Genomic DNA, 21,478 nt, shown 5'->3' with positions numbered 1-21,478 from the left:
AATATTTAACAGTTAGTCTTAAATATTTTCCAGTAATAAAAACACTTTCATTATGTTGCATGTATGTGTGTCTCTTGCACAAAATATTCTTTGCATCAGAAATAGACAAACATATAATGGCTAGAGGATTGGGTCAGGGCATCTCCAAAAATGTGCTTTAGCAAAGGATGTCCCTGGTTTAATCCCACAGAAGAGCTACTATAGCAGAAATTGCTTTAAAAATATGCTGGCTATGATGGAATGTGTGAGAACACACAATGCATCACAGCTTGCTGCCTATGGGACTGAGTACAGTAGCTCCATATGGTCGGAGTGCCCATGCTGGCCCTTGCTCACCTCCAAAAGTGATGTAGGCATGTTTTGTAGGCTGATTGGTGTTTTCAAATCATCTGTAGTGTCTATATGTGTATAAACAGGTCATTGCAGTCTGCAGCAGTGAATCTCAATGTTGTTGTTAACTAATGCATTAACACATACACAGGCATAATCTGGAGTAAAATGCCTCTCTTCCATTTTTCAGCAATAAGACCTAATTAATGCATATGCCAGTTGTCCTTAAGGAACTGTTCTTTACTTAGCTCACTTAGTTAATCAGTTGGTTTACTTAGTTTAGTTCAATTATTAGGGAAACTTATAAGATGCGTGGCCACTGCCATTTCTAATATATATATATATATATATATATATATATATATATATATAATATATATATATATAACTTTTTTCACATTTTGTCACATTACAGCCACAAATGTAAATAAAGTTTATTGGAATTCCACGTGAAAGACCAATACAAAGTGTTGTACACGTGAGAATGCATGATTCCAAACATTTTTTACAAATAAATAACTGAAAAGTGGGGTGTGCGTAATTATTCAGCCCCCTTAGTCAATACTTTGTAGAACCACCTTTTGCTGCAATTACAGCTGCCAGTCTTTTAGGGTATGTACCAGCTTTGCCCATCTAGAGACTGAAATCCTTGCCCATTCTTCTTTGCAAAACAGCTCCAGCTCAGTCAGATTAGATGGACAGGGTTTGTGAACAGCAGTTTTCAGATCTTGCCACAGATTCTCGATTGGATTTAGATCTGGACTTTGACTGGGCCATTCTAACACATGGATATGTTTTGTTTTAAACCATTCCATTGTTGCCCTGGCTTTATGTTTAAGGTCGCTGCCCTGCTAGAGGGTGAACCTCCGCCCCAGTCTCAAGTCTTTTGCAGACTCCAAGAGGTTTTCTTCCAAGAAGCACCCCCAAAGCATGATGCTGCCACCACCATATTTGACAGTGGGGATGGTGTGTTCAGAGTGATGTGCAGTGTTAGTTTTCCGCCACACATAGCATTTGGTATTTTGGCCAAAAAGTTCCATTTTGGTCTCATCTGACCAGAGCACCTTCTTCCACATGTTTGCTGTGTTCCCCACCTGGCTTGTGGCAAACTGCAAACGGACTTCTTATGGTTTTCTGTTAACAATGGCTTTCTTCTTGCTACTCTTCCATAAAGGCCAACTTTGTGCAGTGCACGACTAATAGTTGTCCTATGGACAGATTCCCCCACCTGAGCTGTAGATCTCTGCAGCTCGTCCAGAGTCACCATGGGCCTCTTGGCTGCATTTCTGATCAGCACTCTTCTTGTTTGGCCAGTGAGTTTAGGTGGACTTGTCTTGGTAGGTTTACAGTTGTGCCATACTCCTTCCATTTCTGAATGATCGCTTGAACAATGCTCTGTGGGATGTTTAAGGCTTTGGAAACCTTTTGGTAGTCTAAGCCTGCTTTAAATTTCTCAATAACTTTATCCCTGACCTGTCTGGTGTGTTCATTGGACATGGTGTTGTTGCTCCCACTATTCTCTTAAAAAAACTCTGAGGTTGTCACAGAGCAGCTGTATTTGTACTCACATTAGATTACACACAGGTGCACTCTATTTAGTCATTAACACTCAGACCAAAGGGGGCTGAATAATTACGCACACCCCACTTTGCAGTTATTTATTTGTAAAAAATTTTTGGAATCATGTATGATTTTCGTTCCACCTGTCAAGTGTACACCACTTTGTATTGGTCTTTCACGTGGAATTCCAATGAAATTGATTCATGGAAAAGTTTAAGGGGAACTCATATACTTTTGCAAGCCACTGTATGTGTTTAGCGTTTTGCATTTCAAATTTATGAAAGCAAAATAGTCTCATTAATAATTCACACAAAAGACACGATGCACAAGTGCGTGTCACAATTGACATGTGTGAAACCCAATTCATGCGAACGAAAAAATATATATTCACAAAAAACAACACACGTGCAGAAAAATATTCTATAAATGTATTATGCACCCACTTACCTCTCAGCTCTAGTCACACCCCACCCGCACCATGTTCCCTCTGATCCTCCAGCACTGCTCGCATCATCCCACCATCTCTCATGGATCGAGGACAACGTGCATTTCGAGACTCTTATCTGTGCTGGCACCTAAGCAGTGAAATGTACTTCCTCCAGATGTCTTTACAGCTAAATCTTTGGCAATCGTATCTGTTTCTTCAGTAATTAGGCTAATCGTCGAAAAAATTGAATAAAAATCTTCCCAAAAGTTTTTGAAAAAAGAAAAATCACTCATGGAAAATAAAATTTATACTGATGTGATAACCTGGCCATTCAATACATTCAGGTCATTAGCTGACTTCATTTTATTGCCACATAACGCTGATGAGCCTACACCTGACCAAACTCCGAAAAATAAGACAAGGCGTGTACAATGGCCACTATAAATTATGGGTGCATCACTTTATTTGGTTGCTTTCTTACTCTGACATACCCATCGTTCTGGTATTACTCTGGGTTCAGGCCACATGACCTATTTTGCTCCAAAGTCTAATCTTTATGCTCCCTAACAAATTAAAGTCTGAGGTGTGGCGTTCTCATAACCAGTCTTAGGGGACGTTACTTTTTCATAACTAATTACATAATTACAAAATTACTTTAAAAAGTCACATTACTTTTACATTACTGCATTACTTTTTATTAAAAGTAACTAATTAGAGTACTTTTTCATTGCAGAAAATGAAAACTCATTTGTGATTCCTCATGCATTTTGTTTTCGTCAAGACCTTTATACTTATTCTACCATCATCACTCAGTGGCCCATAATCTGTTAACTACCAACACCCCATCTCACCTATGTGGTTTTGCGCGGTGGCCGTAAGTATGGTTCATTATGATTCATTGCAAGTTTTGGTGCGATGATTAAGTTTTCATCTTTCCAACGTCGGTCCTCGCATAGTCAAACCGCAGAGGTAGGATAGGGGTATAACAGCAGGAATAACAGAGGGGGGTTGGTTATCAGAGTCAGGGCTTGTAGGATGACTTGGCTTTCACACACACACTAACGGATTGAGAATCACTGCTGTCTGGCTTATGAATTAATTAAATTGTCTGAATAATGGATTACATTTTTGAAAAAATGACTAAATAACTGAGTACTTAAATGACGGACGTAACGCTTTGGATTACTCGTTACATCAAAAAAGTACTCTTTGTAACGTGTTAAACCCAACACTGCTCATACCAACAAATCTCTTTAAACTATATCTAATATGATATGGTTTAACTGTTGATTTCTAGCTAACTTCTTTTTTAACTCTTGTTGTGCATTTTTCTGTTTTTAAAGCATATTGCTTTAAGTTTCCTACCTTTGATGCTTTTTATGCTGTCCTTTTATAACCTTCCTATTTTTTAAATACTTGCACTAAATTTTAGAACAGGCAATTATATAGGCAACTGACATCTTTTGGCACATTCCAGTTTCCTCCAGCAGTGATGCTATGGTTATTTACCATGTGGATTGAGTGTAAAATGTAATTTATGATTCTTTAAGGAATTAATATGATTAATACAATAAAAAATGCCCCTTTATACTGTCCTACCCTAATTCCTCACTCTTTCTTGTTCATCTATGATAACAATACAGGATCATACAGGATTAAAAAAAAATAACCCATAGGTGAGTATAGGTAAGTTCCAGACCTATTTTCATAAAAAACATGGAAACATTTGCATATATTAACTACATATGCAATACTGTTTTAGCGCAAAAATAGGTTATGGTATTTCCTTGTCATAAAACCATAGGTCTGACGTTTCCTTTGGTTATATCTTTGCAAAATTTGACAATTTATCTAACAATATACTTTTTACCAAGGCTACTGTATTTTTACAGGTGGGTTTAGTTAGCCCTTACTGTAACTAAATAAGTTATTGCCTATGCAACTTTGGAGATTTGTTAACTTAAAATAATTTAATATTAAATAGCTGTATCCTGGGGAATACAAGTGGGCGCTATGTTATGATGCATGGACTCCACTGAGAACCATAAGATTTTTAATTAAAATCTGCTTTCTGCCAAGAAGCAACAAATGTTTGAATCTTTCAATAGGACATTGGTGGAAGACATATGTCCAAATACCACACTGAAAAGCTTTAATGACCAGAAGATTTTCCATAGTGATCTCAGTCGTCTAATCCTTTCCTGAAGTGGTCTATACAGTAGAAGCCACTTAAAACAGCCTCTCTTAGCTAAAAGCCAGCTGGTTCCCAGCCGGTTCCCGTGGACCTACCGTGTACCCCTCCTTCTCTTATTCCCAGTAAGGACTGTCTAGATTGAACAATGTAAACACCCATTAAGTCCCCATGTATTCATTTTTAGGGTGCCGCCTTTGGATAACACTTTGTTCTTAAGAACGCATTAACAGATAAATCAACATGTGACATGTTACTGACAGTTTTGAAGAAAACACAGTTTGTTTTTAGTGTTGCATGCAGGCCTTTTGACAAATTTTTAATTTGAATAAGGAGCAAAGATCATGACTAACAATATAAGTATCTATAAAAATGCTGCACCACCATTAAGATTATAATGTATATAATTATAAATATAATATTTTTTAATCCAGTATTTTTTCAACTAGCCAATATACTGTCAACAGTATAAGCCAATTAAACAAATTATGCATGCAATTTATTTGAATAGTTATAGGTAGACGGGAAGAGTTTTATTTAGATAACTCTAAAGAAAAAAGTTTTATCCATGTTCTTTTAAGATAAACCCTGTAAGAATGTTACAAAATTAAAGACTGCAGTAAAAGTAGGCACTGTGAAAACATGGTGTAAAGAAAAGGAATCCTAAAAACACACTGATGTATGTCTACATACGTAGAAGTAGGACTTTTTGGGATTTAAAAAGATTTTGTATTCTTGAAACTTATTGAGCATTATGGGAAATATGTATTAACATTACGTTCAGGTTTGTTAATTAACCATAATGTAATTTTGTCATGATTTTGACCATCTTTATTTTGGGTACCGGTAATACTCAGCTGATTGCGTCTAAACAAGACAAACAAATTTAGGCTTAGAAACCAGACAATTTAATAAACATTGATGCAGACGATAGGCTAACCGTATCAGATCATCACCTAGAATACTTTACTCCCCTTCAAGAGAGTGAAATTATTTCACTCATCTTTTCTGCAAAGTCATCGCCTTGTGTAATAGATCCTATACCAATTGTCTCAAACAAATAGTTCCCTTTCAAAGGCTACACTCGATGCTGCGTGAAAACGCTATGGGAACATCTTGTCATGTTGCCGGTTGTGAAGCATGTGTGTATCAAACACGCCAAATTTTTGGCTTTTATAACCTCGGTCAGGTGATGTCATCTGATAGGACGCACCTGCAGGTTATAAATAGGAGTGAACCGGAAACATTCCTCAGATTCTTGTCTTCACCTAGATGTGAGCAAAATAAGTGTTTAACTCACCGATAATGGCAGAGTTTTAAACGAGATGTCCCTCCGTGTGTATAATCCATATCGGAGGGCGATCTCTACACTTTACTGCTTCGATTAAGTGCTACGCGCGCGCCTCGCATTCCTTGAGAAGCCTCGAGCCGCCGCGCATTCCTGGGGCTTAAACTCGTGCATCCGGCAGAGCAGTGAGAGACGGATTTAAAAACTCCTTTCTTTCGCGTTCTCATCGGATCGGGAAACTGTTGCGAGGCGTGAAACACACAAGGAGAGTGTTTTTGAGCTGGGCACCCCCTCGCAAGATTGGAGTGCGTCACGCAATCCGCCTCAAAAGTGGTCAGACTGGCATTGTCTTCACAAAGAAGCCCAGAGGTTCATGTGCCCAGGACCGTGGGGGGTGGCCCCCCAATGTGGAGAGGCACGCAAAATTCCTTTCAAAAAATGAAGTGTTCTCCCTGGCACCCCCAGGAGGTTGGTGTTCTTGCTCCGCCACCACTGGTGTTTCGGGCAACTCCAGTCTCCAATAAAATGTTAGTTCTTCAGGTTTTTCCTGCCATGTTTCAGGATGCCGAACATCTAACATCCCCTCCGTTTAACCAAGCCGCTGAGCTTTGCCCCTTTCAGAGAAACTGGCAGCGTGGAAGCTACTGCCAAGTATATCTCCTTGGGTACTAAGCACTGTACAGAGAAACTACAGGATTCAGTTCTCACATCACCCTCCGCGTTTCAATGGCGTGGTCTTCACTTCCATGAAACCGGAAAGTGCGCAAGAGGAATTGGCTGCATCCAATTTTTTTAGATTTTGCGGGCTTTACCACTATCTAAAAATGAATCAATAGAAATATTGCCACAACACAGGAGGTTCCTGAGTTTCGCTTTGGGGGGCGAAGCTAACCAGTATCGGGTCCTTCCATTTTGGTCTAGCTTTTTCACCCACACATACACAAAATACATGGATGTAGTTCTGGCTCTTACGACTCCAGAGCATCCGTATTGAATTACATGACTATCTGGCCCAGTCTCAGTAGCTAGCGCTTCGACATCAGCATGTCGTTCTAGCTAATCTTTGTTTCCTAGGATTGAGATCCAATGCCATGAAAGCATGCTCTTTCCTGTTTAGAGGACAACATATTTGGGTGTCACATGGAATTTGAACGTAAGCGGGCACAGCTGTCTCCCGCTCGTGTCAAATCCATTCTCAACAACGTCAAGGAAATCAAGCTAGACCAGGAAGTGACCATCACTCTCAGAGATCTTAGCTCTCATGGCAGCTGTATCCACGGTGACACCTTTGGGCCTTCTGCACATGAGAGCATTTCAGTTGTGGCTAAGAACCAGGGGATTTTACTCCAGGGCCAATCCCCAATAAGGGCTACGCGCCAGGTGCTTCGTACCCTTCCTATGTGGTTCAGACCCCGGTTTCTGACTCTGGGTCCCACTCTAAGTTCGTCTTGTCGTCGCAGATGCTAACGACAGATGCTTCCCTCATGGGCTGGGGTGCGGTCTTAGATGACAGTCCAGCCCAAGGGAGCTGGAAAGGCCATGTTTTTGCGCGGCACATCAATTGCCTCAAAATCATGGCTCTATTTCAGGCCCTAAAGCACTTCCTTCAGCAGTTGAGACTACCATGTCCTAGTGCGGGTGGACAACACTATGGCAGTCTCATATATTATTCGCCAGGGCGGACTGTGCTCGCTCCGCTAAATAGCTAGCGCACCAGGTTCCTGTCCCTCAGAGCGATTTACATTCTGGGAAAATTTCATGTAACGGAGGTGGACCTCTTTGTCTTGCAAGATCTTGGCCTTGGCGGTCCCTGAACAGGACCAACTAAGTCAAGCTGGTCTTCCAGCCAGCGTAATTAAGACTATTCTAAGTGCTAGGGCTGCCTCCCCTCAAATAGAATGTATCTGAAAGTTGGTGCATGACGAAGCAGGTAGACCCAGTCCACTGCCGAATTGTTTCAGTGCTGGAGTTTCTGCAGGAAAAATTTGTCCTCTGGCTTGTGCCCCCTTGTTGAACCACTAGAGTCAGCGTCTCAGGTTTCTGACCCTTAAGATGGTTTTTCTAAATGGTGTTACCTTTCTAAGAGGATCGGAGATCCCTATTGTTTTTGAAGCCTTCTGTCCTCCGCATTTACAGCTTCGGAGCAGGAGAGACTTCACTTACTGTGTCCAGTACGTGCTTTCAGATTTATGTCCACCGCATCAGCCAGTAGCGTAAGTCAGAGCAGCTTTTACATGTTTCGGGGCCACAAGCTGCGTGAGAGATGCTATTGCCCTCTCCTATGAGGCGCGTGGGCTCACTTCGCCTCTAGGAATCAGGGTTCATTCAACCAGGGGAATCGCCTCATCAATTGCACTAGCAAGAGGTATTCCCTTGCAGCAAGTCTGTGACGCGGAGGGTTGGTCCTCTCCGCACACATTTGCCAATATGCATCCTATTGTTTTGAAGCCTTCTGTCCTCCGCCTTACAGCTTCGGAGCAGGAGAGACTTCACTTACTGTGTCCAGTACGTGCTCTTCAGATTTACGTCCACCGCATCAGCCAGTAGCGTAAGTCAGAGCAGCCTTTACATGTGTTGAAGCCGCAAGCTGCGTGAGAGATGCTATTGCCCTCTTCTATGAGGCGCGTGGGCTCACTTCGCCTCTGGGAATCAGGGTACATTCAAGCAGGGGAATCGCCTCATCAATTGCACTAGCAAGAGGTATTCCCCTGCAGCAAGTGTGTGACACGGAGGGTTGTCCTCTCCGCACACATTTATTACATTTATAATCTGGATGTTCATGCTACTCCGGGCTCACGGGTCCTCGAGTCAGCTACCCAGACATAGTTCTGAGACCTTCTCGGCCTTGTGCGCACATGCTACACAACCTTGGAGTCCAGACACTTGCAGTGCAGCGGCATTGGCACTCTCGTTCCCATAGCGTTTTCACGCAGCATCGAGTGTAGCCTTTGAAAGGGAACGTCTCGGGTTACTTTGCTGTAACCCTGTTCCCTGAAAAGGCGGGAACGAGATGCTGCGTCCCAATGCCGCACTGCCTACGTGACCGGACGTCCGTTTAGACAAATCAATCTGAGGAATGTTTCCGGTTCACTCCAATTTATAACCTGCAGGTGCGTCCTATCAGATGACGTCACCTGACCGAGGTTATAAAAGCCAAAAATTTGGCGTGTTTGATACACACATGCTTCACAACCGGCAACATGACAAGATTTTCCCATAGCGTTTTCACGCAGCATCTCGTTCCCGCCTTTTCAGGGAACAGGGTTACAGCAAAGTAACCCGAGACGTACTAACAATAACAAAACCCCTGAATAGTTAACTCCTCACTCAGCAGTGGGTATGTTCCAAAACCTTAAACCACTAATTAAGAAACCTGACCTTGACCCCTGTCAGGTCAATTGTCCCCTGTAATTTCTACAAAGGAATAGAATACATGTAATGTATCAATCATGGTTTAGGCCTCACCACAGTACAGAGTTAATCCTTGTTAAAGTAGTAAATGACCTCCTACTGGCCCCTGATCTGGGTTGCGTCTCTTTGTTTGCTTGACCTCATTGCAGCTTTTAACACCACTGATCATAGTATTCATAGTCCTTTCATAGACAGAAATTGTAGTAGGAATAAAGGAAATGGCCCTCTCCTGGCTCATGTCTAATTTGAGTGACCATTATCAGTTTATAGATTTAAATCTAAGACTATTCTGCAAGTAATGTTTGATGTTTCACACTGATCGGTTGTAGGCACTCTACTATTTTTCTTTACATGCTTCCACTGGGCAGCATAAGAACATAAGAGACTGGATGCTATTTATGTTCCTTAACTTAGTTTCTAACTTACGTACCTTTAACTTAGTCCAGAATGCAGCAGTGAGAGTCCTCACTAGAACCAAAAGATATGAGCACATCACCCCTAAAACCTCCTATTGGCCTATAAAGAATATATGGTCCCGGCAACAGTACCCGCATGAACTGCTAGTGTCTTACAATCTGTCACTCCTACTTCAATCAAAGGATGTAGGCTGTTTATTAGTACAGCATATACAGCAGTTTTTAAAAAAAAATTTTACAAAGCCTCAAAGTTATGAAATTCCAATTATTGTTTGAGTCTTAGGCAAAGTCTTATAATTTAAGTCTAGACTAAAAACTAATTTATTTAGCAAAGCATTTTTGTGAATAGATTTCCCTTAGGTGAAGAATCAGATCTGTTGGATGTCGAGTATTATGGTCAACTGGTATGTTTGGATGCTGTCTTCCCCACTCTCATTGATCACTCAAGTTTGTTCGCTGTAAAGTGACTGGTTACTTTATATCCCAGAGAGCCATCAGGTCTGTGTTTTCTTTTGGCTCTCCCTTTTAGTTATGCTGTTATAGTTAGTCCTGCCAGAGGCCCTGCTTATACTCAATATACATTCATCTTACACATTATGTGACTGTGACCATACCTAACTGTTATCTCTCTTCCTCTACTTCTCTTCTCTCTCTCTCTCCTGAGCTGCACATGCCGCTCCTGAGATGCCAGCCATCTAGACCCCCTCTGCCCTCTTTTGCTCTGTTGAATCTAGTTCCTCTTAAGGTTTCTCCCTATTGCCATTTCAGGGAATTTTACCTTGCCCCAGTCGTCCTCAGCTTGCTCATCAGGGACAACCAGATAAATCATTTTGATTGATATATATTTTCTCACAATTAATACACATTTTCATGATTTTCTTTTGATTCTGTAAAGCTGCTTTGCGACAATGACCATCATTAAAAGCGCTATATAGATACAGTACATTGTAAAGTAATTTAGAACAAATTTAGAACTATTTACCTGTATAAGCTTTCCTTGTTCAGTTTGCAGAGTGTTAAGCTCCTGTCCCAAGTTGTTTTGACCTCTCCTCAGAGACTCATAATCCATTTTCAGTTGGCCAGCATGTGCTGAAAGCTTTGCAACCTCTTCAGCAAGGTTGACCAATAGTGCACGGTCCTGGCCTTTGACTGACTTGAGGTCTGAGTCATGATCCGTAAGTGAGTGAAGTAGGGAGGTCTGTACTCCTTCTAATCGCAGGAAATTACTGTTGTAGTCAGGGCAGTTTGGGTCGATAAAAATGTTTATGCGTGAGCCGTCACCTCGCTCAACTGTAACCAGGGCATTGGCCTCATCCTGATTAGTGGAGATATGTGTTGGGCCATCTGAAATTGGTGGAGACTGTGAGTGGTTCAGAAAGAGAATGGTGCCTGTTACTGTAATGGCTAGCAGGACAGCCACGAAAAGAAGGATGGTGCAAAGCAGGTAACTGCAGCTCATCCTCTGCAGAGAGAAAGAGGATCATAAAAAGTCTGGAAATAGTATGCAAGGTATGCACAAATACTCAAGGTGTACCAATACTATATGATATATATATATATGATTTAATACAATACAGTGGTGATTTAAATTTTTTCAATATAGCAAAAACATTCAGTGTTATAAATGTACAGTAATTGAAACTTTATATAATGACCAGGTATGCAGTGATACTAATACCAAGTATCGGGTATCAATCCTATACTGCACTAATCTACTCATGCTCATAAAATTGCTCTAATGCACTGATACCACTTTACGCCAAAGCCGGATGCTGTATATAACCCCTATGCACAGCCCCTCCTCCACCTCATGTCAAAGTGGATATCAACATTAACAACTCTGACATGAGGATGAAGTAGAAATATTTTTCTGGTTGTGAAAAAAACTAACATGAAAGTATATTGCAGGAACAGCAGATCAGCTTGTATTTTAAAGTTACTATAAAGACTGCACAATTACATGTAATAATCCATACATTTTCCTTGCTCTCACAATCTAGCAAAACAAAAGTAGGTACATTTGATGATATGCTTCAGACACGGGGTATTGATACACGGTATCAGTACTAAGTATTGGAAAGTACACGAATAAAAGTTCTTATACTCAGCCTGATAAAAAGATGTATTGGGGCATCTAAATACTAATACTAATGTTGTTATTATTATTACAGTGGGGCAAAAAAGTATTTAAACAGTCACCAATTGTGCAAGTTCTCCCACTAAAAAAGATGAGAGAGGCCTGTAATTTTTATCATAGGTATACCTCAACTATGACAAAATAAGAAAAAAAAATTAGTATTTTTAAAGAATTCATTTGCAAATTATGGGGGGAAAATAAGTATTTGGTCAATAACAAAATTTAATCTCAATACTTTGTTTATATCCTTTGTTGGCAATAACAGAGGTCAAACGTTTTTTGTATGTCTTCACAAGGTTTTCACATACTGTTGCTGGTATATTGGCTTATTCCTCCATGTGGATCTCCACTAGAGCAGTGATGTTTTGGGGCTGTCGCTGGGCCACACGGACTTTCAACACCATCCAAAGACTTTCTATGGGGTTGGGATCTGGAGACTGGCTAGGCCACTCCAGGACCTTGAAATACTTTTTACCAAGCCACTCTTTCGGTGTGTTTGGGATCATCGTCATGCTAAAAGACCCAGTCACTTTTCATCTTCAATGCCCTTGCTGATGAAAGGAGGTTTTTACTCAAAATCTTACGATACATGGCCCCATTTTTTTTTTCCTATACACAGATACGTCGTCCTGGTCCCTTTGCAGAAAAAACAGCCCCTAAGCATGATGTTTCCACCACCTTATGCTTCAAAGTAGATATGGTGTTCTTTGGATGCAACTTGAGTTGCGACAAGTTGAGTTTTTACCAAAAAGTTCTATTTTGGTTTCATCTGACTATATGACATTTTTCCAGTCCTCTTCTGGATCATCCAAATGCTATTTAGCAAACTTTAGATGGGCCTGGACATGATCTGGCACTGCAGGATTTGAGTCCCTGGCAGTGCAGTGTGTTACTGAGGGTAGCCTTTGTTACTTTGGTCCCAGCTCTCTGAAGGTCATTTAGCAGGTCTCCTTGTGTGGTTCTGGGTGAGATCTTGTGTAGAGCCCCAGATTGATAAAGATTATAAGTGGTCTTGTATGTCTTCCATTTTCTAAGAAATGCCCCTACGGTTGATTTTCTTTTTACCAAGCTGCTTACCTATTGCAGATTCAGTCTTACCAGCTTGGTGCAGGTCTACAATTTTGTTTCTGGTGTGTTTTGACAGCTCTTTGGTTTTGGCCATAGTCAAGTTTGGAGTGTGACTGTTTAAGGTTGTGGACAGGTGACTTTTATACTGATAACGAGTTCAAACAAAATTACAGGCCTCTCTCATCTTTTTAAGTGGGAGAACTTGCACAATTGGTGGCTGACTAAATACCTTTTTGCCCCACTGTATTATGTATTATTATTATTATTATTATTATTTTTATTATCAGTATTATTTATAATAATAACAATTACAGTGGAACCTTGGATTATGAGAATAATTTGTATTCCAAAACACTCATAAATTAAAGCAAATTTTCCCATAAGAAACAATGGAAACTCAAATTATTTGATCAACGAAAATTATTCGAAAATTTCGAAAATTAATTTTCGAAATTTATTCGAAAATTTAAAGTAAAAATAAACAAATTAACCTGCACTGTACCTTTTAAAAAAGTAAAAATAATTCCAGACAGATAAGTGTTTCTGTGTGTGTGTGTGTGTGTGTGTGTGTGTGTGTGTGTGTGTGTGTGAAGCCGTGAAGAGAAAGCGGTGGGGGAGGTTAAAGGCAAGAGAGAGAGAGACAGAATAAGGGGGGCATGGTATTAAATTATGTGTGCGCACACATAATGACTGGCTGATACAGAAGGGATACAGAAAATGGATCTTTAACCTCTCTAATGAGACTTTCTTTTGCTTTACACGCTCACTCACACCTGTAATAATAAACAGTACACCCACGCATACACAAAATAAAATATGTTTTACACGCACACACGTGGTCACAGCGCTATAGTTAACAGTACACGCGTGCACAGATGTTAATTAGGATCAAGCAGTAAGACCAGTTAGTTAGTTTTTTTTTTTTTTTTCAAAAATGTAATCCGTTATTCAGACAATTAGTATGTTATTCTCTACCGTAGGTGAGATAAGGGTATTAGTAGTTAACAGATTATGGGCCAAACTTCGTGGATTGATGGTAGGATAATTATAAAGGTCTTGACTCTAACAACATGCATGAGGAATCACAAAGGAGTTTTCAATTTCTGGAAAAGTACTCTAACTAGTTATTTTTATCAGAAAGTAACGCAGTTATGTAACTGACAGTAATTTTGTAATGTAATTAGTTACTTTAAAAAGTAACATCCTCCAACACTGGTCACAAAGGGGTGAGTTGAAGATGACAGTAAAGATGTACAGAACATGGTGAATGAAAAATTGAAATTAAAAGAAATAAAGATGACAAAAAGGAAAATATTATGAAAATGATGGACAAACACATGGAGTACCAAGAAAGGCAAGGAGCACAGAGGAGGCAGGGTTGGTTCTTAGACCAAACATAAACTCCTTTATAATAAGCACCATAACCATTTTCCAAGCCTGAATAAATTCAAAAGCATATGAAGGCAATTTACTTTAGTGATAGAAAAAAGAGAAAAAAAGAAATCTAGTTTGTTTTGTTTTCTCTTCCAGATGCTACCTGGCAGCTTTGTCTTTAGCTGACTATGTACAATATAGAATTAAATCAAGTCTGAGGCTTTTATAAATAATGTGGGTACTATGTATTAGGTTAAAAATACAGTATAAATAATATCAAATGTTAACATTAACTGTTAGATTAAAATATTAATATTTTATATCTTTGATATTTGTATATATATATATATATATATATATATATATATATATATATATATATATATATATAAAGTTTTAGAACACTTGCAAATTTCTTTTTTTTTGTGATTTATTTTCCACATTCTACAACAATACTGGGGATTTCAAAACTATAAAATAACACATACCTGTATGGGATTAGGTAATTATGTAAAAACAAGAAAAACAACAGTTAGTTGTTATTTTAAGACACAGAGGTCAGCCTTTCTGTAATAGTTCTTGCAAGAACAGTATTGTCAAGTGCATTTGCAAAATCCGTCAAGCACCATATTGAAACTGGCTCTCATAAAGACCATCCCAGGAGGGCGACATCAAAACCTACCTCTGCCGCAGACGAGAAGTTCATTTAGAGTTATTAGCCTGAAAAATAACCAATTAACAGCACCTCAGATTAGAGGCCTTATAAAGTCTTTACAGAGCATAAGCAGCAGAAACATCTCACCATTAACTGTTTAAAGGAGATTAATGCATTTTTGGACGCCTTTAGCATTCCTTTACAATGTAGAAAGAAATAAAAATCAGAAACCATTATGCAGTTAGAAAGTGTTCTAAAACTTTTGAACGGTAGTGTATATATATATATATAATTACCAGCCACTTTAATAGGAACACATGTACATCTAGAGAATCACCAGACTTGTGAAATGCATAAAATTACAGAGTGCACAACGCAGAAGAAAAAATACATATTAGTGTTAACAAATAATAAATACATGTGAACCGTGTTATCAAAACAAGATATGTTACGTGCCAAAGTGCAGTAACAGCCACATGAATGTAAAAACCTGAGGGTTTGCCAGCACAGCATTGCCCAGAACATTACACTATCTTCTCTGGCATGCCTTCTTCCCTAGTGCATCCCACAGCCATATATAGCCCAAGTAAGTGAGACACCCAGCCATTTACATGATGTTAAAGAAGTGAACCACCAAACCAGGCTACCTTCATCGACTGCTCTCTGGTCCACTTCTGACATTCACATGCCTATTTCAGCCATAGATATGGGTAAGCATGTACACTCTGATCAGTCTCAGCTCCATACACAGCAAGCTGCAATGCACTATGGGTTTTGACATCTTCCTATTACCGCATAGATTCAGCAAATTCTGCTAGTAGCTCTTATGTTAGATTGACCTAGTAGCTCTTATGTTAGATTAGCCCTAACAGGCTAGCTTTTGCTTTCCATGCAGATTAATGAGCCTATTAATACACCCATGGCTCCAGATGTCCCTTCATGTTACAATGTCCCTTCTTGGACTACTTTTGCTAGGTACTAAAAAGAACTTCCAAGAAGAATTCAAATTCAAATTCAAATTTTATTTGTCACATACACAGTCATACAAAGTACGAAATGTAGTGAAATGCTTACACGACCGCCAGTGACCTTAAAAAGAGAATTAAAACTTATAAGTAATAAATATCAATAGAAGAAATATGATAGAAAATTTAAATAAAAATTTAACTAGAAAAAATAGAACCTGAAAATAGAAATATACTGTACACATAGAACTATAATGGTGTGCAAGTATGCATAAGTGACTTTGTGCAATGGTTATTAAAGTGACTTTGTGCAATGGTCCAGAATGTAAACGTAAACATGTAGTGTAGATGTGATGTGCGTGGAGTTGTCCATAGTGTCCACGGATGTATAAAGATTGATTGATTGATTGTGAGAATTGTGAAAATATTGTGTTAGTTTTGCCTAGTGGTGTGGTTGAGAGACCTTATCGCCTGCGGGAAGAAGCTCCTCCTCAGTCTCTCTGTGTTGGCCCTCAGGGAGCGGAATCGCTTCCCAGACCGCAAGAGAGTAAACAGTCCATTGTTGGGATGGCTGAGGTCCTTCACGACCTTCCTGGCCTTGGTCCAGCACCGCTTGGTGTAGTTTGAGTGCAGGTCAGGGAGCTCGATGCGGATGATGCGCTCAGCTGATCGCACCACCCTCTGTAGAGCTCGTCTGTCCTGCATGGTGCTGTTCCCGAACCAGGTCGTGATGTTTCCCGTCAGGATGCTCTCTATGGTGCAGGAGTAGAAATTCCTGAGCACCTTGGAGGGCAGTCTAAAGTCTCTCAAGCGTCTGAGGTGCTACAGACGCTGCCGGGCCTTTTTTACCACGGTGTTGATGTGACAGGACCATGTCAGGTCCTGCGTGATGTGAACACCGAGGTATCTGAAGCTGTCCACTCTCTCCACTGGGCTCCTGTTGATGATGGGAGTCTGGTAGTTCCTCACCTGCTTTGTACTGAAGTCCACTATCAGCTCCTTTGTCTTGCTGACGTTCAGGAGGAGATTGTTTCTCTGGCACCAGTTCTCCAGATTTCCAACCTCCTCCAGGTAGGCCGTCTCATCGTTGTTGGTGATCAGGCCCACCACGACAGTGTCGTCAGCAAACTTGATGACGGTGGTGGAGTTGGTAGTGGCCACGCAGTCAGAGGTGTACAGAGAGTACAGCGGGGGACTCAGAACACAACCCTGGGGGGCTCCAGTACTGAGAGTGATGGAGGCTGAGACATGGCCGCCCATCCTTACTGCCTGTGGTCTGCCAGTCAGAAAATTGGAGATCCACTGACACATGGATGAGCTGAGTCCCAGGTGCTCCAGCTTGGTGGTGAGTGTGGAGGGAATTATGGTATTAAATGCAGAGCTGTAGTCGATGAAGAGCATTTTCACATAATTCCCCCTCCGAGTGTCCAGGTGAGTGAGAGATGTATGGAGGAGATGTGAGATTGCATCGTCCGTGGAACGGTTTGGACGGTATGCAAACTGTAGTGGGTCCAGTGTGTCTGGTAGTGAAGAAATGATGAAGTCTCTGACCAGGCGTTCAAAGCACTTCATCACTACTGAGGTGAGGGCTACAGGGCGATAGTCATTGAGGGAAGCAGGATGAGGTTTCTTTGGGACAGGAACAATAATGAACTCTTTAAAGCATGTGGGGATCACCGACTGAGATAAAGAGATGTTGAATATCTCAGTGAACACAGGTGCTAGCTGGTCTGCGCAGGCTTTGAGAATACGGCCTGAGATGCCGTCTGGTCCTGCTGCTTTCCTGGTGCTCACTCTCTTGAAGGATCCACCCACGGCTTCTGGTTGGGAAACATTTTAATAGTCTTTTTTTCCACGGTATCATCCGCTAGTTTCCCGATGAATCCCACAACCGCTTCCGTAAACACGCTGACGTCACCATCGGAGCTGTTTCTGAACATGTCCCAGTCTGCGTCATCGAGTGCGTCCTGTAACGCGGCCACCGATTGGTCCGTCCAGCGCGCGACCTCCCTCTGAACCGGAACTTCCTGTTTCAGCCTTTGTTTGTATTTTGGCATGAGGAAGATGGCGGCGTGGTCGGATTTACCAAACGGAGGGCAAAATTGTGCCTTGTAGCCGTCCTTGACTGTGGTGTAGCAATGATCCAGTGTCCTTTCGCCCCTGGTGGGGCAGGTGATGTGCTGATAAAAGTTTGGCGCTGCACGTTTGAGGTTGGCACTGTTAAAGTCCCCCGCCACAATAAGCGCAGCGTCCCGGTGTTGTGTTTGTTGTTGTGTGAGTGCCTCATGCAGCTCGCATAAAGCAGTGTCCGTGTCCGCTTGTGGTGGAATATAAACGGCGCTGATTATGACCGATGTGAACTCCCGAGGAAGGTAAAAAGGACGACACATGATGGACAGTAGCTCCAGATTTGGTGTGCAGGAGCGTGTGAGAGGAACAACACTCGCGCTGTTGCACCAGCTGCTGTTCACCATTAAACACACGCCGCCTCCCCTTGATTTCCCCGCGTCCCGCGTCCTGTCCATGCAGTGAACCGAGAAGAACTCGGCCGGCTGGATGGCGTGGTCCGGCACCGCTGGGTTCAGCCATGTCTCGGTGAAGCAGAGGAGATTGCAGTCCCGAATGTCTCTCTGGAACTTTACCCTGGCCCTGAGGTCATCGAGCTTGTTTTCCAGTGACTGGACGTTGGCGAGCAGGATGCTAGGCAGAGGTGTGCGGTGTGCACGGGCTCTCAGCCTGTTCCTGACGCCGGCTCGTTTCCCTCGGGGCCGCCGCTTCGCGTCGCGTCCTTTGTTTTCCCTCAGGATCTCACTCGGCCAGCTCGGATCCGGAGTTAAAAACGTCGAATTGTGAGTACATTGTATACCAATAGAAACAAGAGTGTCTCTATCATAACTAATGTACTCCATGGTGGTAATTTGACTGGTTTTAAAACGGTAAAAACTAACTTAAAGAACAAAAACAAAGAAAATCTGGTCGGAGCAGTCGTGACGGCAGCCGACCTCACCGGCGCCATCTTGAAATAAAGATCTGCCATTTTGAAGATTCTGTAGCCTACCTATTTGGACTTTACAATGTAGCCCTTGTTAAAGTCTCTTCTGGCACAGCAACTTTAAGAAATGACCATATATTTTTATATTACTCCTTGACAGTGACATATTTATATCACTCCTTGAGAGGTGTCAAAATAAAGTCAAAATATAATTAATGTTATTCACTTCAATCCTTTGCATTTAATGTTATGGCTGACCTGGGTATATTTGCTGTCAGTATTATTGTGAGTTTCCAATGACAAAAAAAATATTATTGGTCAGAAAGTATTTTAAAAGGGACCTATTTTCCATTTTTGTGTCAAAAATGGCGAGAAATGGGTTGTAAATGCCTATAAATGGGAAATGCTTCAAACCTGTTTAGAAAAAAAGTTTTCCATCCATTTCAGAGAAGTCCCATTTCCTTGCATTTAAAAGAAATGCAGTTCCACAGAGGGGCATGGAAAGCAGTAGTTTATTTGCAAATAAAACATCAGACACTGAAAGTGCTTGTTTGAAAGAGGAAGCTTAGTAATTACAAAAATTGCAATAATGACTATCCAGTAAGCATCTTAGTAGGAACTATTGAATCAATAGTAAGGAAGTGGAAGGTTAGGCAGAAAACATTGAAAATAATCTTTTCCCCCAAAACTTTGACAAGAGAACTTAATCAATCAGTCATCCCACAGAATTCTTAAGGCGAAAATAACGGAAGTGGTTCGAAAAAAACAAACACTGGAAAAATGTCACTGATTGAAAATTGCAAATAAAATCCACCCAAGCAGAAGAACTTTCAGCAAATCTACAAGGAAGAATGGGTGAAAATGGCTTCCAAACAGCATACAGAGCTGGTAGAAACTTAATGTATGAAATGCTGTTATTTTAACAAAACTTAGTTTTATTAAGTAGTAATATGAGGGGTTAAACTACTTATGGTATAAATTTTAAAAATGTAAGTTCATTTATCCACTTAATACTTAGCCTGGGCAAGACAATGCAGCATGGCATGGAGATGATTAGCCTGTGGTACTGTTGAACCATTATTGAAGACCAGGTATCTTTGATAAAAGCCTTCAATAATAATCTGTATTGTTGGGTCAAGTGTATCTCATCTTTCTCTTAACAATAGCTGATAGATTCTTTAGGGGGTTCAGGTCAGGTAAGTAAGCTGGCCAATCAAGAAATGTCATGGTCAGCAAACCAGTTAGTGGTAGTTTTGGCACTGTGGGCAGGTGCTACTGTAAGTCCTCCTGGAAAAGGAAATCGATATCTCCATAAAGTTTCTTATCAAATAAAGGAAGGAGTGTTTTCAAATCTTCTAATAGATGACTGCATTGTCCTAGCACAGTGGATCAAACCAGCAGATAACACAGCAGCCCCAAACATCACTGACTGTGGAAAGTTTACACTGGACGTCAAGCAACTTAGATATTTCTCCCCACTCTTACTGAGTTTCTTTGCTGCGCTGACATATTGTACTTCAATGTCTTGTGAAGCTCACTCCCTCATTCACACATTATGGTAAATGTCTAAATCAAGTTTTTCCTGCTCGTCTTTGGACCATGGAAGGTACCCAGAAGAAACTGACCAAAGAACTACACCGAGAAAACCTTGTAAACTCCACACACAAAACCCAAGACAGGAATTGAAACCTAACCCAAAGCTGTGAGGCCACAGTGCTATCACAGGGCACCGTGCCACCATCTTGTAAAGCTGTCTAAAATTAGCTTACTTGACAGTCTCCTTAAGGCTGATATGATCCTTGAAAAAAAAAAAAAACACTGGAAATATAGTACTGTTTGAAGATTGCAAATAAAACCCATCCAAGTAGAAGAACTTTCAGCAAATCTACCAGGAAAAATGGGTGAAAATGGCTTCCAAACAGCATGTTGCTTGTTCACTTTTTCCTACCATACGTTTTCTTTAAAAAGTAAATTTTCCATAAATATGCTATGATATACCACTCAGCGAATAGCCAGACCTTTCACGAATTACCTTCTGTGGCTTCCCCATTTTATTTATACTGTCGGAATAGTAATTGACTCTAACTCAAAATTAAGTATTCTTGGTATTCTGTATTTTCATGTGCTGTAAGGTGCAATATTTGAAATTGAAACAAAAAAACAGAAATATTTATATGTAATTAAATTAGAATATATGAAAATTTCACTTTTTTCAATTACATTTCTAAAAAAAAGTCTATGATATTCTATTTTTTTTAGATGCTGTTACGTTCCAGAACATTATTCTGTAGTTGTTCTTTTTCCAGCTGTCCAGAGATACAATAGGTAAGAGGGTGCGTGCCAACCCATGTATCCCTTTTGATTTAGGTAGTGTAGCTAGTTAGGGTGTTTTGCATCAGGTTTTTTTTTTTTTTCTTGCTTTTTTATTTTTAGAGGAGACAAGATGGGGGGGAAATTGTGATTTAGCTAAACTGGGTTTTTGGTTTATTTTTAGCAGCACCCATTGCCAGTCAAGTTCAAGTTCAAGTTCAAGTTCAAGTAGGCTTTATTGTCATTACAACCATATACAGTTAGTACACAGTGAAACGAAACAACGTTCCTCCAGGACCAAGGTGCTACATGCAACATAAATCTACAACATAAATTAACAGAGACACTAAACTA

At 40.6% G+C, this 21,478-nt stretch overlaps 1 protein-coding gene across 1 annotated transcript in view; it reads right to left on the bottom strand.

Moving 5' to 3' along the window:
• Positions 1–21,478, bottom strand: part of fibcd1b (fibrinogen C domain containing 1b) — a 164,180-nt gene that overhangs the window by 67,989 nt on the left and 74,713 nt on the right. The window contains exon 3 of the mRNA XM_053485870.1: positions 10,606–11,085. Coding sequence (XP_053341845.1) covers positions 10,606–11,085 — 480 coding nt within the window. The remainder of the gene's footprint in view (positions 1–10,605; positions 11,086–21,478) is intronic.

Source organism: Clarias gariepinus, chromosome 24, assembly GCF_024256425.1.
Source record: "Clarias gariepinus isolate MV-2021 ecotype Netherlands chromosome 24, CGAR_prim_01v2, whole genome shotgun sequence".
Taxonomy (NCBI): domain Eukaryota; kingdom Metazoa; phylum Chordata; class Actinopteri; order Siluriformes; family Clariidae; genus Clarias; species Clarias gariepinus.
Note: the sequence above shows the minus strand (reverse complement) of the source record. Positions and strands in the feature narration are given on the sequence as shown.